Here is a 26,106-nt window from a genome sequence, read left to right as displayed (position 1 = left end):
AGGCATGGCTTGGCAGTGAGTTGGTGATCTCAGCTGACTCATAGAGTTTAAATGTAAAAAGGTAATTAACGTGATGCTAGCTCTATTTTTGGACATGAGAGAGGGGTTTAAATGCTGTCTTTTTGTTGAATACCTGCCAAACTTCGATAATGCCTGTTAATTATTATGAAAATTTCGAGTGGTCTTGAAGCTCAAACCAATATATGTAGACTGTATAGGAATTGGTCAGCACTTTGCTGGTGGATTTCAGAGAGCTATATCAACATATAAGCATACATTACATTACATTGTCCCTGTTACTGTGTAATACTTAGATGACATGCCAAGGATTCTCAGATTGCTCCTGTTTTAGATTTTATGGGCATATTTGATGACATGAAGTTTAGGTCTTGAAGATCTAGCTGCTGCAAAATGAGTTTGACAAAACAAGAGGTTTAGGCCATTGGTGAAGTAAAAAACCTTGCAAATAATTTTCTAATTTACTCAGCTGAGTTGCTGGCTAGAAAACCTGGACTGCGGTGGGTAGTGGAAGTTTGGCATAGAGCGGAGCCTGTTCTGACTTTGCTTTGGCTCTGTATGTGCCCAAATCCTGTCTTGCAGGGCCAAAGTCCCGCTGCTTTTCTTTTCAACCAACTACACATGGTCTGTCATTGGCTGAAGAGCACACTCACCTGTTTTCAGCTAAAAATCAGCCTCTAATCAAGAGGTGAGAACAAAAAGCAGCAGGCTTTTGGACCCCCAGGACTGGATTTGGGCACTTCCAGTTTGTAGTGTTTTCTCATATCAGTCTATGAGCTCCTGGTAGTTGTTTTTACTCTGCTGATGAATATGAGAGTATGAGAATGTGGAATCTGGTTTTGTTAGGTTTGTCTTGGGATTGTTGTAATGAATGACGCTGCAGATAAACTTGTTAAGGAACAGTGAACAGAAGCATGTTGTATGTGAGTGTCTGGTTTGGTACAAAGAAGTGAGGCAAAATCTGGTTGACAATGTTTTGTTGATGGCAGGATTTGTGCAGTCTGCTCTGCAACATCTCAATTGCCCCCCCCAATCTTACAGGAATCGGCCAGGGGTGTTGTTAGGCAGGGGTTTTCAACCTGTGGGACCCGACCGTGGGGTGTGGGGGTGATGCAAGCACCTGTCAAGGGGGGCGCAAGATTTTTTTTTAGAAGATTTTTTGGTGTAAACCAGCAAGTACAGTGAAGAAGGAGGGGGAGGGCTGGGCATGAGTTCAAACCTAGACAAAGTGGGAGGGCGCATGTCGAAAAAAGTTGAAAGCTCCTGGTGTAAGGTGTGCCTACTGGGTGAAAAAATTATATTTTGCCATTCTGATAGTACTTAATTAGATGGAAGAACTTAGATAATTTGTGGTAGGAGACTGATTTTAGTTGGAGATACGTCATATTATTAATATTATTGTTGTTGATGATAATAATAATAATAATAATAATAACAGTAATAATAATGACGACGATACTGCTGCTGATTATGATGATGGTTTTTAGTATTGTCACTGTTGTTGCTATTTAACATTGACCATAATGACCGCACACAATACTCTCGACCCGCCAATATGAATACAGAAGAAGAACGTTCAAGAAACGATTGCTCCGGGTCCCGCCTCCAAAAAGCATATTCAACTTTGACCTGTCAACGACAACGTCTGGACTGGCAGCTCCTCCCTCTGCAGAGCGAAGTAGGAGATCTCCATTCAAACACATCCAAACTCAAAGGGATGAAAGTCAGTTCTGCGTCTTAAAGCCTCTGAACGCCGCCTCGAATCTTAAGTAAAGACAAATAATTGTTAACAGCCTGTTGCATTTTACAGACAATAAAGCGAAAGGTTTAGGTAATTAATTCTGGCCCTCGATACTCACAAGTGGTTGCTAGCAAGCTATCCCAACAGACTGCAAACATGGCGAGTGCCTCATACCATATCTCTAATCTCTTGGAAAAAATGACATCTAGCGACAAGGATTTCAGGTAAGACATGCCATCAAATCTAAAACAAAGTACATTTACATGCATATGCATTTGTACCATTTGTTTTGTGTCCAGACCTTATTAATGGAGAATGGGATCGCCCGTTACTCAAGTGGTCGGCTAAGGAACGATGCACAAGTTAGTTAGGCCGCAAATCATTCGCCGTTTTGTGTAGCAAGCTTGCTTATTTAGCAAACATACTGTAAACGCCTGCCCTGTGTAGCCATTGCTTTCTCTGAAGTTACATTAGATAATTTTAACCCATGGTTTTGCAGCAGGTGTTCCTGGAACCAAGTGAAAAGGCTGGTGTTTGCTGTGTATGACATGATAGAGACTGTCAGTGATACTGGACCAGCCAGTTAGCTCGCTAATGTAGCTAGATAGCATAGAGACCGCCAGTGTAGTTAACGCTAGGCTAGCATATTAGCAGAAGGTAGTTATGCTAACGCAGACAGCAACAAAACTAACTGTAGCAGTCCAGTTTACCAATTTAAACTGCCTCACTATATAACTGCGGAATTTTTTTTTATGATTTTAATGTTCTAAGTGAGGTTATAACGTCTAATTTTGAAAGGTGATGACAGAGAAAACAGGAGTGTATTGAGTGTAGTGCTCTGTAAATATTTACAAGATGTGATTGGTAGCCTTTCAGTCTAACGTGAGCTAGAATGTGACTGTGACTGCTCTCTTGGACAGCAACTTAAATACTCGTTAGCTTGCATTGCAGCCGCGCTTGAACGTTTGTGTTGTTCGTTTGCTATTGCTATTTTTGCGTGAATGGCCAGTGGAATTAGACTACGATGTGTGTACCTCGACATGGGTCCCACGTTGCCCACCGGGTGTAAGTGACAGTTGTTTCTCTGTAAGTCCTCCTTTACCCACCAGGCCTAGGTGTAAGCATATTGACGTTTTACGTTTGTTTTATCACTTAAAACTCTGATCATGTCACTGTAAAATGCCCAGTATTAGCTCTTGAGGTTTATCTGTTTAATCATTTGTGATGGTACACCTTAGCCTTTTACAGGAGAAATCACAGATTTTTTTAGGCTCTTTTAGGCTATGACAACTGCAGATTTACCATGTTTTACTTATGTTCTGTGCAGTCCACAGTGACTGAATGATATTGCATGTTTTACACGCAAGTTCAGACCTTCCACCCATTCCCACATTAGTGCATTCTCTTGTGTCAGAACATTTTGCCAGAAATGCTCCAGGCTCCTGAACAGGTTGTCTCACTGATGGACACGTGTACTCTGCACACGTAACACAGAAATCTGTCAGTCAAGCTGTATTATGAAGTGTCTTTGGATATGCATATGTAAGAACCAGGTTATTTGTCAAGCACCTCTGCGAAGACGTACTCCCCGTAAAACAATTCTGAAAAACAATCACAACTACAGTAGTTTTTGCTAGTATTCAGGTATTTAAAGCATGCCAGAATACTGTCATCGTCAGTGGAGAGCATGTACATTTTTTTCCATTACTGTTCACATGAGGCTTCACATCAGTGACTGAAATATTGAAATGTTCTCATCTGGGTTTTTGTTTGTTTGTTTGTTTTGGGGGGAGGGGCATGGGGGGTGGTAGTTAGAGATTATCTTTAAGAAAATGTGACATATGCCAACCTCATTATTCTCTCTCCATCCTGTGAGAGCGTTAGGCTGTCTGAGGCAGTCTCTTTGGAAATCCTAACGTTACCTTACACACAATTACAGCTATTTTACTTGTGTTTGTTGGCTGTTGCAGCTTTCCCTCTACACTGAGGAATGGTTTCAACCAAGCATGCATCATTCATCATGTTTGATTTCTCACTGGACATTCCCTGACCTCAAATTTAAGTTCATAGTTGCTACATTTAGATCGCAGAGTTGTCCAGTAGTATGTATTAGCATTGTGGTGAAAGTTTCTGTAATTCCAAAAACAAAATGTTGTCTTGAAGTTAGCATGCACCAGTTTTACCTCTTTAGGATTATGATGAGTCAACCATGACAAGAGAGACGAGTGATGGGACTTTCATCATGGATTTTCCGTTGACTTATTGCCAAGCTAAACTTAGTCTTCTGGTTGACAATCATGTAAACACACTGAGGAGATTTCTCAGACAAGGATTAAGCCTGGACTTGACATAAATTGCTTTCTGTGAGGTTCAACATGCTGGACTTGTAGGATTGCTCGTATTCAGTTTTGCACTGATGTAGGATGCTTGTCAGCTTCACTCTATGTTCTCTTTGTTCCTCTAGATTCATGGCAACCAATGATCTGATGTCAGAGCTGCAGAAGGACTCCATCAAACTGGATGATGACAGTGAGCGGAAGGTAGTGAAGATGATCCTCAAACTTCTGGAGGACAAGAATGGAGAAGTGCAGAACTTGGCTGTCAAATGGTGAGAATAGAGTGACATCAATGGATTCTGTCATTTAATGCTTTGCTGTTGAATATGTAGTTGTTTTTGGTGTCGTGGTTAGTTAACCTACATGCTCAGAAAGACTGTTGTCAGAATAAGGGAAACCCTTGATTAAATGGGGAATACAAAGTATATTTAGAGCAGGCACTTCCACACAGTTGTTGTTCAAGAGTTGATTAAAAATTTAACATCCCATCGTACTTGGATTCATGTATAAAAATGTTGGGCAGGAACATTTATTCATTATTTTGGGCTGCCATGGTGACAGGAAGAGATCTTAGTGACTTTGAAAGGGGTAGAGATCGCTAACACATCTGAAAGGAGCCTCAGTGATGGTCAACATGCAGACGAACTTGTCAGGAATAGTTGCTCAGAGTGGTTGATGGTGGGGGGGGTTGTCATTTGTCAGCTGAGGTCAAAAGTAAATACACATCAACTTTGATGTCTATGCACAAGTACAAGGTGAAAGACAAAAAATGAGCAAATCCATTGAGAACTAGTGAGGGAGACTATGGTCACATGGTGGACAAAAAAACTGTAGCCTGAACGATTAAACATGTAAAAAGTCATATGCTTAGATGAGTTACCACACAGTTAAAGTAAGAATGAAGATTTCTGACTACATGTTATGGTTTGCTTTTTCTGACATGGTATAACCCATTAAAGTGCAAATTTAGTACCTTTTTGTACAAAGCGATTCAGTGATCATTTGAACACTTGGGTGTGGTGCTTAAACAACAAAATGCCACCATCAACAAAATGTCAAGTGTTCTAACTTGTTGTGGAAGAATGATGATAGCCTTACAGTAATTAAATGGACTAATAAAAGCAGCTAGCCATGGTCAACTAATACTTCACCAACATACTACAGAAGTATAAGGAGGATGCCGCAGAAGACTTGACCTGTGACATCAGTCTAAACTGTGTGAAAATGTATTAACCTGACCTGATTGGGATGAATGCAGCTGAGGCACTATTATGTACTGTTTTAAATATTGGAAATGGTTCTGAGTTTTGTTTTGTGTATATTGATGTTTGGCAGAGATCATTTGTGCGCAGATACCAGTGTAGCTAGAGATTCACTACTAGCTTAGGTGTTGAACTCCTGAAGCTTCTTATTTATCAAACCTTAAACTGTACTGATGCATGAATGACACTGAATTGTTTTAAACTTTGTTTGCGACATCAGTAAGTCATTTAAAGGGTAATGCACTTTTCTTTTACAGTTTGGGACCACTTGTAAGCAAAGTGAAGGAGTACCAAGTTGAAACAATTGTTGATACACTGTGCACCAACATGCTCTCTGACAAAGAGCAGCTGCGAGACATTTCCAGTATTGGCCTCAAGACAGTGATTGGAGAGCTCCCTCCAGCGTCCAGTGGTATGATCCATGACCTTTTTGTTTTATAGTCAAACATGAATAACTTTTTTGACATACAAGCTTTCATAGTCTTTCTCTCCTGTTATATGTGCATCTAATTGTAAATGTTGATTTGATAGAGTTAAGAAAAGGTAAACTTAACAAAGTCATGTTGTTAAGTCTCTGAAGATTTCAGATCACGGACTCTCTACCGTTATAGGTTATTATGAGTATACAGAGCCCATCTGATACATTTTGGTGACCTCATGTGCGTTTCTCTCTGACTCCAGGTTCCGCCCTTGCTGCCAGTGTATGCAAAAAGATCACAGGTCGTCTCACAAGTGCCATTGCTAAACAGGAAGACGTCTCTGTGCAGCTCGAGGCTTTGGATATTATGGCAGACATGCTGTGCAGGTGTGTTTGACTGCTTACATATGAGTAGTACATAACCTGACTAAAGTGACTACGTGTTTTTGTCGTGGTAGAGTCAGCTCTGGGATCTTATCGGCTCTTGCCAATTGATCTTTACCTGTATTTCTCCTCACTGATATTGAGAACCCCTTCATGCCGTTTTCTCGGTTCGCTGAGCTGCTTTTTCTCACAGATTTGTTCTGCCTCCAAGTCTTGAGTCTGTAGTTGTGTATTCATGAATTGGATTTTGGTATTTAAAGTGTCTCCTTGCTTTAATTCCAGGCCAATTTACAGTCGCTTCAAGATGGCAACATTAGTAGGCATTAGCTGGCATGTTAGGGTAGAATTCTCAACAATAGCTCCTTTTGCATGAATATTTTGTTAATATGGTTTAGGCTAGTAGCCTTTATGGAGTAAATCACATAAATACCTCATTTTGATTGGTGTAAACAGACCAGGGTTGACCCAAGCAAAATTTGATTTAGATTGATAGGGGTGTTGTGAACTGCTCTCAGTAGCTTGATATTAGTGATAAATAGCCTTGTAAGTGCTTGGACTAATTTATTTTCTCAGCTGGTGTACCTGTGTGCGTACCTTCATTTTGTCTATTTTTTTTTTTTACCTGTACCTGTCAGAAACTGTTTGATTCAGATAATAGCCTGAAATGAAAAATATTATCTTAAATATATAACATGTTCAGCGTACATATCCGCCGGCAAGGTGACTTATTGTATGTACGTCCAAGTTGTGGTCCAGAAGTACGCACCCTTTTAAGCAGTCAGATCTTTAGCCTTGGGAGACTCCCATCCCTTTGTGCTATGTTTGACACGTTTTGTACACAACTTTCATACTTGTCAGCGCATCATGATTTTCTGTACACAAGGTGGCAGTTTTACATAAATCCCTTTCAAGTGTCACTGGAAATCCTCTCCTGTTTCCTCTCTTAACCATTCATTATTGTTTATTTGACACTGCGTGGTTTCTGTGCATAGCTGTAAAAACAATTAGCTGGAGCACATGAGCTACACAGTGGGCAAGCTAAATATTCCACAACCTGTGCATATGCGCAGACCCATGTAACTGGGTTTTAAATGCATAAGGCTGAGTCTCTTTGATAACAGTCAGGACAGCCCTTTTACTGCTTGCATTTGGATGGCCTAAAATTTGTACCTCAGATAGATATATGCATTTACAACATTGTATTCTTTATTGCTTTAGTGTTACTGTCTATTATATGTGCCATTCATTCACTGTAGGATTGCCTAAGTTTTGTACATACTACATTTTGGTTTGCAGCCCTGAAGTGTTTTTCATGTTTAGCGTTTCACCTTGCAGTTTGTGTTAGTCATAGTCTCAGGAAATTTGTGCTTATATTATTTTACTGACTAACTACATCCACTTTTGTGTGGATCTAGTTTTGTCTGCCTAAGAGTATTTGCCACTCAAAAAAAATGCAAATTCTTAACCCGCCCACTCTCTCATAAATTCAAGATTGGCTATTTGGTCTCACATAAGACTAGTTGTATATTCAGCTATACAGCACAAGAACGCCTGCATAATAGGGCTGAACAATTTGGAGAACATTTCTAATTGCAATATTTCTGACAGATATTGCGATTTCGATTGGATTTGTGATATAATTTTTTTAAAGTCAAGCTTCAGTTCAATATTCACTATGTAATAGATTTAAAACATGTGATGGAGCACTACCACATGAGATACCATCAAAATATTAACTGCTCTGTATTCTAATGCAAGGATGAGAAACTAAAGATATGAACTGCTTTCAGCATGTTTATTACATTTTTGTAATTGGCATAAAACGTAGAACAACTGAACATGTAAGGGGTGATATACGGCGAGCCAGTCACTAAAGCCATATAAACCCCGACAAGGTGATACAAGACCTCGAGGTGAAGCGATTTAAAAATTATTGCTTCCTCTAAAAAAGATAGTTCTATAGCAATGGTCTGTTATTCATAGAAGCTATTCAGAAATTTTTGGTACCAGGTACCTCGTGGGTTTTCCACTGCACTTAAATTGTCCACCGTTGCTTCTGGATCGGCGGAGGCCATTTTTCCGCCCCACAAATGTGACGCTTTCCTTAGGTTTCATGTGTTTGTTGTTGGTGGGAGTATACACAGTCACCTTTGGGTCACTTCTGATTGGTGAACATGACTGTCACACAAGGCGGACGGCATGAACTAAAAAAAAACCATTGACAGGACAGTTTAAACCTTGGGTCAGCCACGCTGCATAACGTATATCATAAATCACAGCCTTTGCGATTTGCTTATCGCATTGTTTCAAATCGCGGTTTCGACTCAAAATCGATTAATCGTTCAGCCCTACTGCATAACATGGAATTACACATAAGACTAATTGTATATTCAGCAATACAGCACAAGACATGGAGTTAGTTCTCAGTTCTTAGTTCTCAGATCAGTACTTGAGTTTAACTGTGTGTGTTTTTTTTTTTTTTAACAGACAAGGAGGCCTGTTAGTCAACTTCCATCCCTCCATTCTGAGCTGCCTACTGCCCCAGCTGACCAGCCCCCGCCTTGCCGTGAGGAAGAGGACCATCATTGCCCTGGGTCACTTGGTTATGAGCTGTGGAAACTTGGTCTTTGTGGACCTCATTGAGCACTTACTGTCTGAGCTCTCTCGCAATGACTCCATGTCTACAACACGCACTTACATTCAATGCATTGCAGCTATCAGCCGGCAGGCGGGCCATAGAATCGGTGAGATCATGCTGATTGCTCAAAGGGCATCTTATTTTGTTTTTGTTGTAGTTTTTTACTGGTCTTATATTATGTTTAAAGCCTCTGGTTTTGGCTAAATTCATGAGACTAATTTGGAAACCATTTTATGATGTGTACTTATCCAAAGTCGTATTTATTTTTTAGCAGCACCAGAACAAGCATACATTATTTTTGTATGGAACACAGTCAGAACTCCAGTCATTTAATAATTACTGTGCTCTGATTTTATTAGTGCTGATTTTATAATCTGATTAAACATGGAGACCAGATAAGGTTCTTTGCAATGATACATTTTGAAAAACCCCCGTATTCTAAATTTGTTGTCCCCTGCCAAGAGTTATTGCAGACACCCACCTCATTGCTTCATAGTTTGTGCCATCTAAAATCCCTTCAAATGTGGGACAATTTTATGTTCAAATTGAGATCACTGAAGTTGACACTGAATTGGGATGATGTTACACCGTGTGGTTGCCTGAACTGATGTGTGGTTTGAGGGATTCCGGCTTCGACTCCCCATCTCCTTCATTTCACTGTGTCAATGACACCATTTTTTCAAATTTTCTAGACCTTGTGATAGAACTTAATTATTTTCATTTGTTGACCATTTTCATAAAATACAGCAAACATTCTTTGTTTGTTCTCTCTGCTGTCATTGCAACGAAGTAACAGGGGAAGGATTTTCTAGGAAGTTGAGTCTCCTTGGAGCTTGACCGAACAAATGACTAAATGCCGATGATAGGCAATAAGATGATCTCTGGGACTGCTGTTATTACCTGTCACCTTGTCGTATGGTTTTGCCCCGTCACTGCACTGCAGAGACAAAGTATTCAGTGGAAATGAAATGAAGGGACAAGCCATTTAGGTTAGCAGCAGTGCCGTGCAATTATGCCATCAACCAATTACTGCCTCAGTTTGATGACTCAGAGACAGCAGGCAAGATGTGCAAGATTGCTTCAGTGGAACGCACTCAGAACCATTTTGCAGCTATCTCTGGTGCTACTATTTTAATTAAGTTTGTCATCTTTTAAGATCTTTCTCTGTATTGTATGGAAAAGCGAGGGGGCTTTATCAGACCAGACTCTAAAGTGATTTGTAATTCTGAGTGAGCTACTGCTTGTTGATAAAAGTCCCCCAACCCTTGTGCGCCTTTACAGATTAGAGCCTCCTTAGATCTTTCCGAGGGCTTGGCAGTCAACGTTAGTTTTGATTAGAAATGTTGTTTGAACATAAATGTGTGTGTTCCTCCTTTGCAGGCGAATACTTAGAGAAGATCATTCCGCTAGTGGTTAAATTCTGCAACATTGATGACGATGAATTGAGGGAGTACTGCATCCAGGCCTTCGAATCATTTGTCAGGAGGTATGTCAACTTAATAAAAAAAAAAAATACATATGTATAGAATGTGTATGTGAGTGTATATATCTATATTGATTATACTGTGTGTATATAATGCTTTTTTAGATTAGTAATACAACAGTGATCTTGTTCATGCAAGTCTGCTGGAGTCCTCACAGCACATGTACTTAAATAGCACACACACACAATTTTATTTCGTTCATTCATTTTGTTACTGACTCTGGATTAATATATAAAGTGATTGACCACTCTCAGGAACATACTGCCGAATATAACAGCTATATAACTGTGCTGTCACTGTGGACTAACACATTGTGCATGGTCATGCAGCTTGATGAGTCAGGGAATACCTGGGAAAAACAGTAACATAAGGTTCATGCCAAGAATGGGCCTGCTGTGACTTGCCAGTTGAACAACTGAACGGTACTTTCTGTAACTGGGGTATTCTTTCCCAGCACATTACCCTTTTTTGAAGTTTCTTTTTCTGTATTTCTTAAGACTCCATTAGTCATTGAGTGGAGGGCAGTAGTTATGTTCTTCAGTACCTGGGGAAAGCCTGCTTCGCTCTGTGCCGATGCATACAGTGAGAATGTGATGTCGGTTAGTCAGAGATGTGCGTGTATCCATAGCATTCACCCTCACCGCAGTCTAATCCTGGTGAAGAACTGACTGCACAATCTCCTTGACCTCTGTTTAGCAGTCTCTTTAGCACTGTGGTTTTATACATCCCACTGGCTTATTCTTATCTTTTTAATTATTTATGTTGTGTGTTTCATTTATTTATTCAAATAAGTTAGTGCATAGGCAAAACAAAAGCAACAACATAAGCTTATCTGCATTGAAGGATAAGATGGTTGTTGTTTATGATTAGAACTGAAAAAGTAAACATGATGAAACCAGAGAGAATATTAACACCTGCAGCTCGCCTTATTATGCTTTATTTATACACTTATTACAAACATTCAATTTCAATGACAGGTGTCCAAAGGAAGTTTACCCCCACGTTCCGACAGTCATAAGCATTTGTCTCAAGTACTTGACTTATGATCCTAATTACAACTACGATGATGAGGATGAAGACGAGAATGCTATGGACGCTGATGGTGCAGACGAAGACTACCAAGGTATGAGATGTTTGTCAACTCTCATTGGCCACAAACCAATGAAGAACAATCTGTTGTCTCTCCCTTGCCCCTATGAAGATCTCTTGGCTGTAATTCTGCAGCTTGATGAACCTTAGCCTAATGTGGCACCTTCTGCATGGGCATGATGATGCCATAACATCATTAATCTTGCTGCTCTTTCACTAGGAAATTGACAGATTGAGTCTACAATTATGACTACTTCTTAGTGTAGCAGTTTGATAGTGGTTCAATGAGAGAAGCAGTCTGGTGTATATTTGAGTGCAAGAGCAAGGCGTCATTGGAAGGAGTGAAAGACCAGAACCAGACTGTCAAATCGCCCTCATTATAGGAGTGGATGAATGAACAGTCTTTGGTGAAGTCTGCTGCCTTTGAATAAGACCCAAGCATTCCTAACCAAATGAATTAGCTGGGCAATTGGCTGTTTTGGGGTGTTGGGGGGGGGGGGGGGGGGGGGGGTTATTATCCAGTAAAGTCCAGGCAGGCTTTAAACTACTGTACCACTAGTCCTTTGCTCTTGTGAAGATGTGTGAAGTTCATCATTGAGAGCTTAGCTGTCTCGTGTTTTTCCCTTCCCTTTCTTATCTGGTTGTCATGTATCACATATTGTCTCATTTGCAGTGATTGTGTCATGAAAGGCATCCTATTCTACATTCTGTTTAGTGGCAGTTATGAATAATTCTCTGAATAAAAGAATTCTATCAATAGTAGAGACTGGAAAGCTCTGTTGGTACTCAGTGTCTGCTGGTTTGTATGTCTTTTTGAAAAATGCCTTTTAATGGACTGGAATGAAATACTTTTTCAGGGAACATGATGGTGGTTTCTTAGGAATAGATGAACTCAGTGGGCAGCGCTGCTACGTAAAATGCATAACAATTCTGTTCTCTCTCAGCAGCATGTGCTCTTTTGTCAGGATTCTGCAGTGTTCCTGACTTCAAGTTTTTGACTTCCTTTTCAGTTACACGCGTGGTTAAACCCATTTAGTTTTTTCTCTCATTCTGAAGTCCCCTCAATAATTCATTTTTCTGAATACACACTTGTTTGTAAACAACCCAGGAAAACTTGTTAGAGATGGCAGGAATATAGGATGTGTTTGACAGAGCCACACATCAGAGTGGCTTCAAGTGTGAGAAATCTGTGTCTCCACAGTTGCTGTCTGCGTATGTTGGTAAATTCAGGTAGTTCTGAAGTGGTACAGGAAGCCAAATTTCAAGAACTAGCCAAAGGAGTATACCTCTGTATATCTGAGAATGTCACTTACCTTCCACTGTATATGTTTCCACAAACCTGCTAGCAATAGAAATTCTAGTCCATCATTTCCCTTTACAAATTGTCTTCTTTGTTACAGTCTAGAACAGTTTGGACGTTTTTTTTTGTTGTTTTTTTTAAGTCAGACCTTGTTGGCCTTACTGTATAAATCTGTGTCTCTACTCTGCACCGTGTGTCTGGTACAGGAAGTGATGACGAGTACAGTGATGATGATGACATGAGTTGGAAGGTGCGACGGGCAGCAGCGAAGTGCTTGGATGCGGTAGTGAGCACGAGGCATGAGATGTTGCCCGAGTTCTACCGCACTGTATCACCGGCACTTATCGCTCGCTTTAAAGAGCGAGAGGAAAATGTGAAGGCGGATGTGTTCCATGCCTACTTGTCCTTGCTCAAGCAGACACGCCCGGCCCAGAGCTGGCTGTGTGACCCGGATGCTATGGAACAGGGAGAGACTCCACTCACCATGCTTCAGAGCCAGGTAGAGGAACTCAGACACACATGTATCTGCACGGCCACATAGATGAAATGTTGGCTATTTTCCAGATTGTAAGTGTATCAGGTGACATAAAAGCTATTTGCTTTTGTAGGTGCCCATGATTGTGAAAGCTTTACACAAGCAGATGAAAGAAAAGAGTGTGAAAACCCGTCAGTGCTGCTTCAACATGCTGACAGAGCTGGTGAATGTCCTGCCTGGGGCTCTTACTCAGCATATTCCAGTACTAGTCCCAGGTATGTGCTTGTGGCATAATCCTCCATGTCAAAGCAGAAAGAAAATTCTTGCAAAGGACTGACTGAATAGCATAATGTCCTTTGGTTTCATGGGGAAGTTGTTTTAGAAAAGTTTGTGAAATTGGCTAGAATGTTCCTTCTTGCTCTTTTGTCACTCTGACTAATATCCAGATGTATTTATGTGTCAGGAAAACCATGATTTATGTCTGTATTCCACACAGGAATAATCTTCTCCCTCAATGATAAATCAAGCTCCTCCAATCTGAAGATAGATGCCCTGTCCTGCCTCTATGTGATCCTGTGCAACCATCAACCTCAAGTCTTCCATCCCCATGTTCAGGCCTTGGTGCCCCCTGTTGTGGCCTGCGTGGGTGACCCCTTTTACAAGATCACCTCTGAGGCCCTACTTGTCACCCAGCAACTTGTGCGGGTCATCCGGCCACTTGAGCAGACTGACGCCTTTGATGCATCGCCCTACATTGCTGACCTCTTTGCCTGCACCATCAAGAGGCTGAAGGCTGCCGATATTGACCAAGAGGTCAAGGAGCGTGCTATCTCATGTATGGGACAGATCATCTGCAATCTTGGGGACAGCTTGGGTGCTGACCTTCCAGGGACACTGTATATATTCTTAGAGCGTCTCAAGAATGAGATCACAAGACTGACAACTGTCAAGGCACTGACTCTCATTGCCGGCTCACCCCTGAAGATCGACCTGCGACCCATCCTGGGTGAGGCCGTGCCCATTCTGGCCTCCTTCCTACGCAAAAACCAGCGTGCTCTGAAGCTGAGCACCCTGGCTGCCTTGGACATCTTGGTAAAGAACTACAGTGACAGTGTAACCCCAGCTATGATAGACGCTGTGCTGGCAGAACTTCCGCCCCTCATCAGCGAGAGCGACATGCATGTCTCACAGATGGCCATCAGCTTCTTGACCACCCTGGCCAAGGTTCACCCTGACTCTCTGTCCAAGATCAGTGGCTCCATATTGGCTGAGCTCATTGCCTTGGTGCGCTCACCACTGCTGCAAGGTGGTGCCCTCAGCGCAATGCTGGAGTTTTTCCAGGCGCTGGTAGGCACAGGCACAGCCAGTCTGGGGTACATGGACCTTCTGCGTATGCTAACAGGCCCTGTGTATTCTCAGAGTGCTGCACTTACACACAAGCAGTCCTACTACTCGATTGCCAAGTGCGTGGCCGCTCTCACCCGTGCTTGTCCCAGAGAGGGTCCAGCAGTAGTTGGTCAATTCATCCAGGATGTGAAGAACTCCCGCTCCACTGACTCAATTCGTCTGCTGGCCCTGCTTTCGCTAGGTGAGGTTGGTCATCACGTAGACCTTAGCAGCCAGCCCGAGCTTAAAACGGTCATCTTGGATGCTTTCTCTTCGGCCAGTGAAGAGGTGAAGTCAGCTGCCTCGTATGCACTTGGAAGCATCAGTGTGGGAAACCTGCCGGAGTACCTGCCATTTGTTTTACAGGAGATTTCTGGACAGCCCAAGAGGCAGTACTTGCTGCTGCACTCTCTGAAGGAGATCATCAGCTCGGCTTCTGTGGCTGGTCTCAAACCCTATGTGGAGAGCGTGTGGGCACTGCTTTTGAAACACTGCGAGTGCACAGAGGAAGGCACCAGGAATGTGGTAGCAGAGTGTCTTGGCAAGCTAACACTTATAGATCCAGAAACACTGCTGCCTCGTTTGAAGGGCTATTTACTGTCAGGTGAGATTCTCTTGAGTCCATGGATCATCTAATCAAATTTATACTCAAATCGTACAATACGCGAGCTCTGGGATATTCATTTGTATCTGTTTCATTTTTTCCTTCAGGGTCATCTTACGCCAGAAGCTCAGTAGTTACTGCTGTTAAATTCACCATTTCAGACCACCCACAGACAATTGATCCTCTTCTTAAGAACTGCATAGGTATGGGTACATTATTTTTAAAGTGGATAGCGCACCAGGACTGTTCAGTGTTGTTTGTCGGGTTGATAACTTGCTTTGGATTTCAGGTGATTTCTTGAAGACGCTGGAAGATCCAGACCTCAATGTTCGAAGAGTGGCCCTGGTAACGTTTAACTCTGCTGCCCACAACAAGCCTTCCCTCATTCGTGACCTCTTGGACACTGTTCTCCCTCATCTCTATAATGAGACCAAAGTGCGCAAGGAACTTATCAGAGAGGTAATGCACAATATTTACTGCTGCTTGTTCTTGTTCTTAACACTGTGTTCTTCCCATATAAAACTCAATGAAAATTTCGATTGTAGGTGGAAATGGGCCCATTTAAACACACAGTGGATGATGGTCTAGACATCCGAAAGGCTGCATTTGAGTGCATGTACACTCTGCTGGACAGCTGCCTAGATAGACTTGACATCTTTGAATTCCTCAACCATGTTGAGGATGGCCTGAAGGACCATTATGACATTAAGGTAGGCATCACTGTTCTTAATCTTCTGTGATGACTTTTTTTTTTTCTTCTTCACTCCATTTTGCCATGATCTCCCCCTCAAATGGCAGCTACACCAGTCAAGCACACAGTGGAGTCAAACTGTCAATCCCAGATGTAGGGCACACCTGTGGGTGCTCGGCATTGAATCTAAAATGAATTAGTCGAATTAGTCACATTATTCAGTTCAGTGCTTGAGGCGTATTCTGCTTATAAAAGGTTGCTCAGGAAAAGAAGCTGTGTAGTAAAATCAAAGACACCATGGCATAATGCATCATAAATAGACACATGGGGTGAAACATGCAGATGAGGATCACCACAGACATTGGTGCTGGTTAAAAGCCATGAGTTCTGTTTCCCTCCCAGATGCTGACATTCCTTATGCTGGCCAGGCTGTCTACTTTGTGCCCTAGTGCAGTTCTTCAGAGGCTGGATAGACTTGTGGAGCCTCTTAGAGCTACATGTACTACAAAGGTGAGCCTTTGCAGTCTTCCACAAATATAATTAACAACGGTTTGGTTTTGTGTATCACATTCATCAAGTATTTCATTGGGGGGAAAAAAAAAAATCCTAGTATTCTCTTGACTTCTCTCAACATGTGTTGGGCTCTGTTGTGATGTTTACAATTAACACAACATGTTGTTTTGGTTCGTTGATCTTTGAGGTTCTGAGATTTACTAAGTTTATTTTTTTTTCTCTCACATTGCTACAGGTAAAGGCTAATTCAGTGAAACAGGAGTTTGAGAAACAAGATGAGCTAAAAAGATCGGCCATGCGGGCAGTGGTGGCCCTGCTTACCATCCCAGAGGCAGAGAAGAGTCCTCTGATGAGTGAGTTCCAGTCCCAGATAAGCTCCAATCCTGAGCTGGCGGCCATCTTTGACAGCATCCAGAGGGACTCCTCATCTGCTAACATGGAGTCCATGGACACCAGTTAAACCCAAAAATTCTGTCCATCATCGTCACTTTCAAGAAACGCCGCAAGAAAAACCCCAGGGGACCCTTTTATCGTTCCATGCATTGCACTGAATCAACAGTAATAGGAGGAGAACAAAAAAGATAAAATAAAGAAAAACATAATAATTAAAAAAAAAACCCTTACAAAAAGAAAGAAGTACTTTCTCTTCAGCTTCAAAGTTTATCACTGCGTTCCTCCTGTTTTTTTTCCCCTAAAAAGAACAAGAAATTACTTTGATTGTTCATCATTCCATTTCCTGTCCCTCTATTCTTTTTTTGGTTTTGTGTTCCTTCATTCCAGAGAATTCACAGGTACCTCTACACAGAGATTTGGGTGCTGTGGAATAACTGATTTGGCGGCACTAGCTGAACAGACAGTATGGAAATGAACTGTGTAAGCATTAGGTTACCAATGGGAGCATTGTTATTACATTCTGGGCTGAAGACTCACACAGGATCTACATGGGTAAACAAAATAGAATGCCGAGTTTGATGTTTTAAGGACCATCTTGATGTTTTTGTTACCATTTATTTCCATTTATTTCCTACCAAACCAGAGTTAGTGAGCGTTGTATCCTCTCTTTTTTTTTATTATTGCTTTTTCATTGTTCCTTTTTTGTGTTAACTGTTGGTCTTGGGACGTTTCTCAGAGACATTTTTGGTGTTAGATATAGTAAAGAGGCAGGTTATATTTGAAGGATGATGCGTTGGCTAGGCAAGTAGTATTACTTTTTTTTTTTTTTTTTCGCTCCCCCCATAACATTCTCACAATCTGCTGAATTACATGGTTTTCATCAGCTTGTGGTATACAATATTCATTTTGTTTCTGCTTGACAGTTCTGTTTGCTCAAGCGTTTAAAATGAAATATGAAAACAACATTGTTATGAGAAATAACTGCTCTGTATGGACATGAGTTCTGCACATATGTGAATAAAAATAGAGTTGAGAATATTCTCTGTTCAAACACAGGGTTATATTGAGATAGTCTTTCCATAACTTTTACCAGAGAAATGTTTTCATTTTGCAGTTGCTGGTTTGGTTTGGTGTGTTTGTACTGAACTGTTTCAATGACTGATCTGTCCAATTGGATTAGCAGAGCCTCTTTCTTATTGCCTACTTTATTTTTACATTCCATCTGACACTCTAATAGAACATATCCCACTTAAATATCGTCACCTCAGGTTAGAACCTGACACATTGCTACACATTCTTCACTTTATGGGATGTCTTGAATTTGAAAAAAAAAAAGAAAAAGACACTTTCTTAGCCCTATTGGCCCAGTCATTCCTCATGAAACTTTTGATGAGACCATGCAGATGGGGTATACAGTTGAGTGTGGCTTGATTGTGGTGTCCAGAATGCCGTGGTGTATATGATACACTGGCAAGGTTTATTTGTATAGCTGTGTGCGCTCAGAGTTCCACACCCTTGGAAGTGTGTGATGGTATGAAAACAAATCCATCAGTGAGAAATGCCCAATAAAGAGGTTCATTTCTGCCTACTGTCAAATTCTCTCATGTTCCTTCCAGTGTAGTTGCAGTAGCTGTTGGAATGAAGTGAATTTTAGGGTATAAATTCTGAATGGCCTTTTAGGAAAGACTCCATCAGCAGCGGATGGAATCACTTCTCTCTCTGCACTTACAGAACACCACCTGCATAAAGGAATATAATCATCTCAAATCAAGATTCTTCCTATTCATCAGTTGTGAAATATTACCCCCTGCCTATAACACACTCACACACAAATACACACACACACACACACACAACCTCGACGGAATCACAATGAGAAAATGATGTACTGTTCTATTTGGACCCAGTTTCTTCATGTTTGAATAGAGATGGCTGTGGCCACTTCAATAAACACATTTAAAATATGTTCTTGAAATACCCACTGAGGGCTTTCATTACATTACCCTTGGTTTCTTTACACTGAATCTGCTAGGTGGCCAGTCTTATTGCAGTTCAAACAAAATCGTCCTTGTCAGTGACCTTGACGGTCCATTTGGACAATGTTCTTCATATTATTAAATCATGGTTGTTATTTGTTGGACATGTTGTTTTCATAAATTAAGGCTTACTACATTTTTGGTGTATATATATATATATATATATATTAGTGTGTAACTTAACAGACACAGTAAGCCACATCTTGTGTGACTTTTCAAATTCCTAACATTAAACACTTGATAATGTAAGTGCAGCCTCCTTGAGGGTGATAGTAGACTCAAAAGGTGTATACGTTACAGAGAGCAAACGACTGCCAGAGTAAGTTAATCATTATGGTCAGTGGAATGTGTTTGATGGTGGTGAGGTGTTTAGCAGCAGTGCCCCATGGGAGAACACAGCTGGAGGCCTGAAGGACCCAATACCTCAGTGAGCCCCACAGACCTCAGATTAATGACTGGTTCACAGACCACTGAGCATTTGCAGAGTGCCAGCTCTAAAGTTTATGCTTAATGTTTTACTTCCAAAACAGGCACAAGCGCATAAAACTAAATGGAGTTCAAACTGGAGTGAATCAGTCTCTTTTTTTAATCAGAGGAGGCAAAGAATATAAATCCTGTCTCATTTACTTCATCAAATAACATCCAGATTCCACCCATGGCGTTTGAAGTTTAAAGGATCTTAGAAATGTACTGTACTCACAGCAGACATTAGGAGAAACACAAAGGATTTACAAGCTGTCCAGATAACTTCAGTCAAAAGTCAAATCTATCTAATAGAAGCACTCATTAACTATCTGATTAACTAAGAAGGCCGTCTTTGAATAACCCCTCTCCTCTCCCTTTGTGAAAATAAAGATTATCCTTTTTGCTGATAATAGTCATAAAAAACAAACAAACAAAAAAAAACCCCAAAAAACAACATTGCAAACACACAAGTACAATAGCTGCTAAAGGAGATCCACCAGCCAATCAGCAGCATTTCAGTGGCCTGTGTCGTGTTCACAGTAGTTTCACAATAAAGCCTGTCTTCAGTCAAAGGACCAAGTCAGCGTTGGCAGTAGTCCCCTCTAGCTGCCTGTCTTGTCCTGTGCCAGCATGCCCAGGGCTGCACTTTTAAAAGGTATGTCCTTTTGTTTGTCTCGGCTCTTATTCTTTTCACGCTCAGTGATCTGTTTAATTGCAGTATATTGCATGGATTAAATTATTTTGGAATATCAAAAGTACGCCAAAATTGTGTGTTCTATAGTCTTAAGCTGACAAAATGCAGCATTTTTTAAAGCTCTTTTTCTGTGGTTTGCTGTATATCAGAAACTGAATAAATTTAGATGCCAGCCATTTCATGTATAGTTAGTTTTGAAGCTTGGAGAAGATAATGTTTTCCAGTGGAAGAGCACTTGGCACTCAGCAGTTTATTTCATGGTGGATTGTACACATGATTAGCTATTTATTCTAAAGCACAAGACAGATTTAAAGAATTCTTATGGTTTCAGAATAAGTTAAATTATCAGAATGTCAATTCCGTTGCACTTTTTCCTATCTCAGGCTTTGAATTAGTGCTATAAAATACCTATTTATATGTAAATGTGTTCTCACACTAATGAATTTCTTTTTGAAATCCTGCTCTTTAGTTAGAGAAGTAATGTTCAAGAAAATCTTTATCCTAGTTATAATAATTATTTATAGCAGAGCAAATTGCAGAGATAATCATTAACATTCATTTACTCTTTTTGAGTTCTTTTTTATTTTTTGCCAGAGCCATTTTCTCACATCCTTCTCTCCATAAGGATAAATAAGGAACAGTGAGTCCTGGGCATTGCTGATAAATAAGCTGACATGGACAGGACTAGAGGCTGGTAAGCGTTTTATCTGTGATGTATTTGCTCTTCTACAGTGGACATAAATAGACAATACAGCATGTTTATTTTGCCTAAACCTTCACCGTCCTATACCACAAAAAGATGAACTCTGATTAAGTGATTCAAAATAGCATAAGTCATTGTTAAAATTGAATCAGAAATAACAGACTAGTTAGTGTCCCTAGAATATGTACCTAGAAGTTTTTCTTCAACTTAGTCGTCAAGTCAAAGATTTTATACAAAACTTTTAACCACTCTGTCCTTGTAACAGGCGTTCTGAGGTTCGTTTCCGCAGGGTCCAGAATCTAAGGAACAAAAGAAACCCGTGGCCTTGTCATGACACCTCCCCTGTGCCTTCTCATTATTCTGAGCCTGTCTCACTCCAAAACAAGGTACGTTTTACTCTGGCAGGAGAAAATGATTTCCCTTTGAATAATTATTTCACTGACTTCCTTCAAGCAGTGCATCTAGGTTACTGTATTACTCACTAAATTTTGTATTAAATAAATTCACAATAAAGAAATTCATAAAATCGTTGCTCCTGGATGTCTGTTCATAAAGTGAGGGAAACAGTTTGTAGTCCTCAGAGTCACAAAATAATGGAAATAGTCTTTGAACCTCAAGGAGATCTGCCTCCCAGAAACATCACTAAAAGTTCAGGTCTGATGTTTAGATCTGGTGATCAGTGAGATCAGTGAAACCATTTAATTTCATCCTGGTGTTCCTGAAACTATAGATTCAGTTTACCAGTGTGTCCATTGCAATACCATTGCAATCACTCGAACCCATGACTCCCATGAGATGGCTGCGCAACCATGACAGGTCCATTGCCATGTTTTACAGTTAGTAATAGTTAAGTGGCTTTAACACTTTCTTTAAACATAAACCTACCGATAGGTTCACATGAAAAAGACAAGCCTTACCATATACTTTATTACTTTAACCACTGCTCAGTGTTTCAGTTTTTTTTGGCTATAAATAATATTTCTGTTATTGAGAGTGGGTCAAAACAGCATGTATGTGGTGATTTTTTTGGCAGTTGATGTTTTTTTTTTTATCTTTGCCTTAAAATTTCTGTCTGTCCTTGTAGTCAAGCATAAATTTATCACCACAGTCTTTCTTTTCTGGTGCAGTTTATCTTCTCTTCCAATTTGGATTGACCAGTGAGCCGTTATCATGTAAATAATTACACAAGTCTCCATTTTGCATGGAGGTCATCTCAGTTTATGCGACTGAGGCTAGCTCAAGCATATTTTGTTATGTTAGACAGCAAGTCAGTTCCCCTACACTAAAAGTTGCACTGCATTGTCAAGCGACACAACACAATTGGAAGAGAGCACTTTTTGCTCAAATTCCGCTGCAACCATTTACATGCCTGACTGTCAATAATCAAAACTATTCAAGAGAGAGAGAGAGAAAGAGAGACGCGACTTTTCAAAGTACGTGACCAGTTGTGTCAGAATAGCCAGATTTTGAATCCTGTGAGATGCATTTCTAAACTGTAAAACAGTGCCTAAAAGAGGTGCACCTGGAGGGAACCCTGATTTGTCCTTTTTGGTGGTATGTGGTGTCAAATTTTTGACAGTGTCCCATAACACACAAAATAACTCTGAAGTCTACGAATCTGCAATTCATGCGCCAACTATTTGCCCTCTTTTGAACTCTGTTAGATTTAAGAAATTTTAGAAGCTGTTCGCAGCTAACACATGTTTGTGATGCCTATGCAACTTAATATGACATACCTGTATAGCTAACTTTGATGTAGTTGCCTCAAAGTTGACTCCTTTTATGTGATGTTTCCATTATGTAGTGTCAGAACTTGATGAAAGTATGATTTATCTATGTGGTTTGTAGAATGTCGTGGGGAGTCTGCTCCCTCTGCCAGGGATGAGAGAGGAACATCAGAATGATGATGAAGAGGAGGAAGAGGAGACTCAGAGCTTAAGAAGCCTACCAACTGTTATGACCCCCTTAAGCATCTGCCCCAAGGTCAAAAGATCACAACGATACCCCAGGAATCAAGTCACCACAGGCCTCAAACTGCCTCCTCTTACCTTGAACTACAGTGAATCCAAGTATTAAACATAGTTTATTACAGTATTCCATATGACTGCATGATTATGTGCTTAGCTGAGCAGATGCTATTGTTTTTACAAACAGTTCCTCACATATACTCATTATGAATGTCTCTTACACAGGATGCTTAAATGTATGCAGTGTTTACTGAGTCTCTCACTGCATTGTGAGCATTTGCACGTGTTTGTACAGGTGCACACTGATTGTGAAGGGTACGGGATACACAAGCATCTGCAAATTTCCACCTGTCATCAAATCCATGAACATGCGGGAACAAAAAGACCAGGAGAGACCACCATCACGCGCAGGGTACAGGTGGATGATTTTCACATTTCTTTATTCATTTGGGATCTTGAAATGTGCAAGCATCCCATGGTTTGTTGAAGTTATCTGTACTTTTACTTTGAGATTAGATGATGTGTTGAGCAATCTGTCTTCCTGACCTTTTTTTTTTTTTTTTTTTTGCTTGAATAACAAAGAGGGTATGAGCCTAAGAAATTCACCAGTTTATATTTCTAGTTCAATTGCTACAAGCTGAAGATCACCTCGCTATAAGCAGTTCCTTGCTGATATTGGGAAACCCAGGCACGTTTGGGCCAAAAAGTACTTACATTCTCTTACTTTTGACTTCCACTTCATCTCTCATGCCTCCTTCTCAAGCACAACATTTTTTCCCCCCACAGACTCAACGCCTCTTTGCATTGAAAAAAGCTGTTCATTAATTTCATGAAGCAGAAATGAGAAGACGAAGTCGATATCTCATCCGGCAGATGCGTGCAGAGTCATTTTCTGCTTATTAATGATTTAAAGCTCAGTTCAGCACGCTATCACAAGGGAAGGCACATTTCTGTGACACTCCTTTATCTGAGGCTGTAAGGTGGGAGGTTGGATGGAGAGGGAGGTTAAGTGTCTGAGACAGAGAGAGAGAGAGAGAGGGGCCATAGAGATTTCCATTGCTATCAGCACTAACAGCTGAACTATTAAAATGGAATTGAAGAGGAATGGAAACGTGTGGTTAAGACCGAGCTTATGAAACACAGAACGAGAACATAATTTGAAATAGTATGGTACATTTTTTTTCACTGTAAGGCTGAATGGCCCTTTTTAGGTCAGCACAGAGGCTTTACTGAAACCACGTGTATATCTGCATGAGCAAAGAGGAAAAACACCCACAGACAGATCTGAGGAAAGTTGTTGAGAATAAGATTTAAAACTAGATCACTCTCATCTTTTTGCTTTGTAATTCAGCATTCCAAAACAAACTATAAAAATAGAGATTGATCACTCGTAAGGTACCACACTTATCTTGTTATACCCTGTGCAGATGCTTTCTCAGCTGTAAAGCATCGCTCTTCTTCTGTAAAAGTGATGATAATGTGCAACTGAAACATATAATACAACAAATGGATTGTTGTTTTGAAGCGATAGAGCTTCATCAATAACAGTTAAACCTGATCTTGCCTGGGAGAGCTGCAACACTTTTTATGGTGATATGCAAATTTTGCAGTTTATTGCTGCTATTTGTCTCTGTTTTTCTTTTGAATTTTTTCCATTTGTTTTGTTATTTACTTTTTGTTTCCAAAGGTTAAATGGAATGAAACCAGCTTCACCTGAGCAAGTACAAAAAGGGGAACATATTCAGAATGCATCTCCAGCCAGCAAAAGTGTTCATTTTGTAAAGCCTCAGCCCGTACAAAATGACTGCAGGCATTTGCCTTGCGCCTTGATGTCCAATGTGCCTCTGCAATCCCATATCACTTTCCAGAGCCCTGTGGTACAGACAGTCTACCCCATCACTTCTGCCTCCATACAACAGACAAGGCACAATGAGAGAGTGACACAACCCCTCAAGTCTGTTTTGAAGAAAAGACCAGTCCTCCAAAGAGCCAAAGACTGCTCCTGGGTACAGAGCTGTGAGTCTCAACCTGGTCACACACGCCTGTTGGAGCCTTTTACTAAGCTTCAAGAGCATCTGTATCACCAGATGTTACATTCACCCCTTCCCTACCATGCAACTCCACAACAGGCCCCATGTCATTTTCTCCTCTATGAGCAAGACCACCTCCACCAGGAGGCCCTGCCACATGCATCCCAGGGCCAGCACTGCTCTCTGTGGGAACGTACAGTGGTGCTGTCCAGTTCAGAAGGAAAAATGCTGCCAAGAATCACCATGACCCGACCAACACCTTCTCCCAAGCAGCTGCGCTGCACTGAATCCAGACATGCAGCTTGAGAGAGAGAGAGAGAGAGAGAGAGAGAGAGAGAGCGAGAAAGAGACAGAGAGAGAGAGAGAGAGAGAGAGAGAGTGAGAGAGAAAGAGCAATGCAATCATGTATAACGTTGCCTTTCTTTGAGGTTGTAGGCTATTGAACATTACCTGCTAACACAGACATTTTTTTCTTTTTTTTTTTTTTTTTTGAAATTCACTCCTTTCTCTTCAGGTAAAATTCCCGCTTGCACAACATTTACAAAGGAAACAAGGGCAAGACACATAGTGCTATTAAATATTTAACTTAACATTCCATTTATTTAGTGCTTAGAAACACCCTAGCCAATCAGCACACAGCTCCTCTCTCCTCAGGCATTCTCAGGCATTGTGACAGGACTAATAAGCATCAACGAAATAGTGCTGATTATACGGCACAGAAGAGAGGGAGCTGGAAGAGAGAGTTCACGGTCCTTCTGTTCCAACGGCTTAAAGCAGTCAAATCTCTGCAGTCACTCAGATTATTAATCCATTCCCCACAGAGTTCCCAGGGGGCTCTAAAGCGTGTTAGAACAGGACCCCTGGGGCCAAACGTTCACAGGAAGTCAATGAGTAACACAGGAAGTGCCTCAGAGATTCTGCTAAACAGTGTGCTGTACATACACTAGGGTTGCTAGGTCATACCCTTGTGTTAAAGATCTTCATCAGTTTCACTAGAAAAATGAATATTTTTGTCCTGGCAATCAGTTTAGCATGATAAATCCAACACAATTTTTTGTCAGTGGCTATAGATCTTGTAGTTTTTTTCTCTTTACTGATAATGCATCATTCTGAGTGTTAGATGTTTTTTTCTTTAATGAGATATCTAAAGTTACCAGTTATCTGTTGTCAGACAAGTTGTCACGTTGACTAATTTTTGACAGTGATTGTAGTGAAGAGGCGGTAACTGACAACTCCTTAATGAGGAGGCGAGCATGATAAATGATTTGTATGCTATTTAAAAAATATGGAATACATTTTTATAATTCTTGTTTACACTATTGTAACTAAGACAATGGCTCATTGGCCAGCTACACATTTGGTGAACTGACACAATTTCTCTGCTGAGAAAATAAAGACACCTCATTTTGTCTTACTCTGATTTTCTTTAAATATGCTACTGTAATATGAAATGTTAATTACCATAATAATCCTAGTTCA

At 40.7% G+C, this 26,106-nt stretch overlaps 2 protein-coding genes across 2 annotated transcripts; both read left to right on the top strand.

The window, feature by feature from the left end:
- The first annotated feature begins 1,683 nt into the window (after positions 1–1,683).
- cand1 (cullin-associated and neddylation-dissociated 1) lies at positions 1,684–18,328 on the top strand. Its single transcript, XM_030773795.1, has 15 exons — positions 1,684–1,983; positions 4,224–4,367; positions 5,615–5,769; positions 6,039–6,162; positions 8,647–8,903; positions 10,178–10,283; positions 11,259–11,404; positions 12,877–13,169; positions 13,279–13,420; positions 13,642–15,135; positions 15,243–15,338; positions 15,425–15,594; positions 15,681–15,845; positions 16,229–16,336; positions 16,575–18,328. Exons 1-15 carry the CDS (start codon positions 1,916–1,918, stop codon positions 16,797–16,799), a joined length of 3,693 nt encoding a protein of 1,230 aa, XP_030629655.1. The 5' UTR covers positions 1,684–1,915; the 3' UTR covers positions 16,800–18,328.
- Positions 18,329–20,601: 2,273 nt separating this feature from the next.
- LOC115807441 (uncharacterized) lies at positions 20,602–24,933 on the top strand. The gene is made up of 5 exons (XM_030768465.1): positions 20,602–20,621; positions 20,896–21,016; positions 22,479–22,699; positions 22,893–23,009; positions 24,285–24,933. Exons 1-5 carry the CDS (start codon positions 20,602–20,604, stop codon positions 24,931–24,933), a joined length of 1,128 nt encoding a protein of 375 aa, XP_030624325.1.
- Positions 24,934–26,106: the final 1,173 nt, after the last annotated feature.

This window comes from Chanos chanos, chromosome 1 (assembly GCF_902362185.1).
Source record: "Chanos chanos chromosome 1, fChaCha1.1, whole genome shotgun sequence".
Classification (NCBI taxonomy): Eukaryota; Metazoa; Chordata; class Actinopteri; order Gonorynchiformes; family Chanidae; genus Chanos; species Chanos chanos.
Note: the sequence above shows the minus strand (reverse complement) of the source record. Positions and strands in the feature narration are given on the sequence as shown.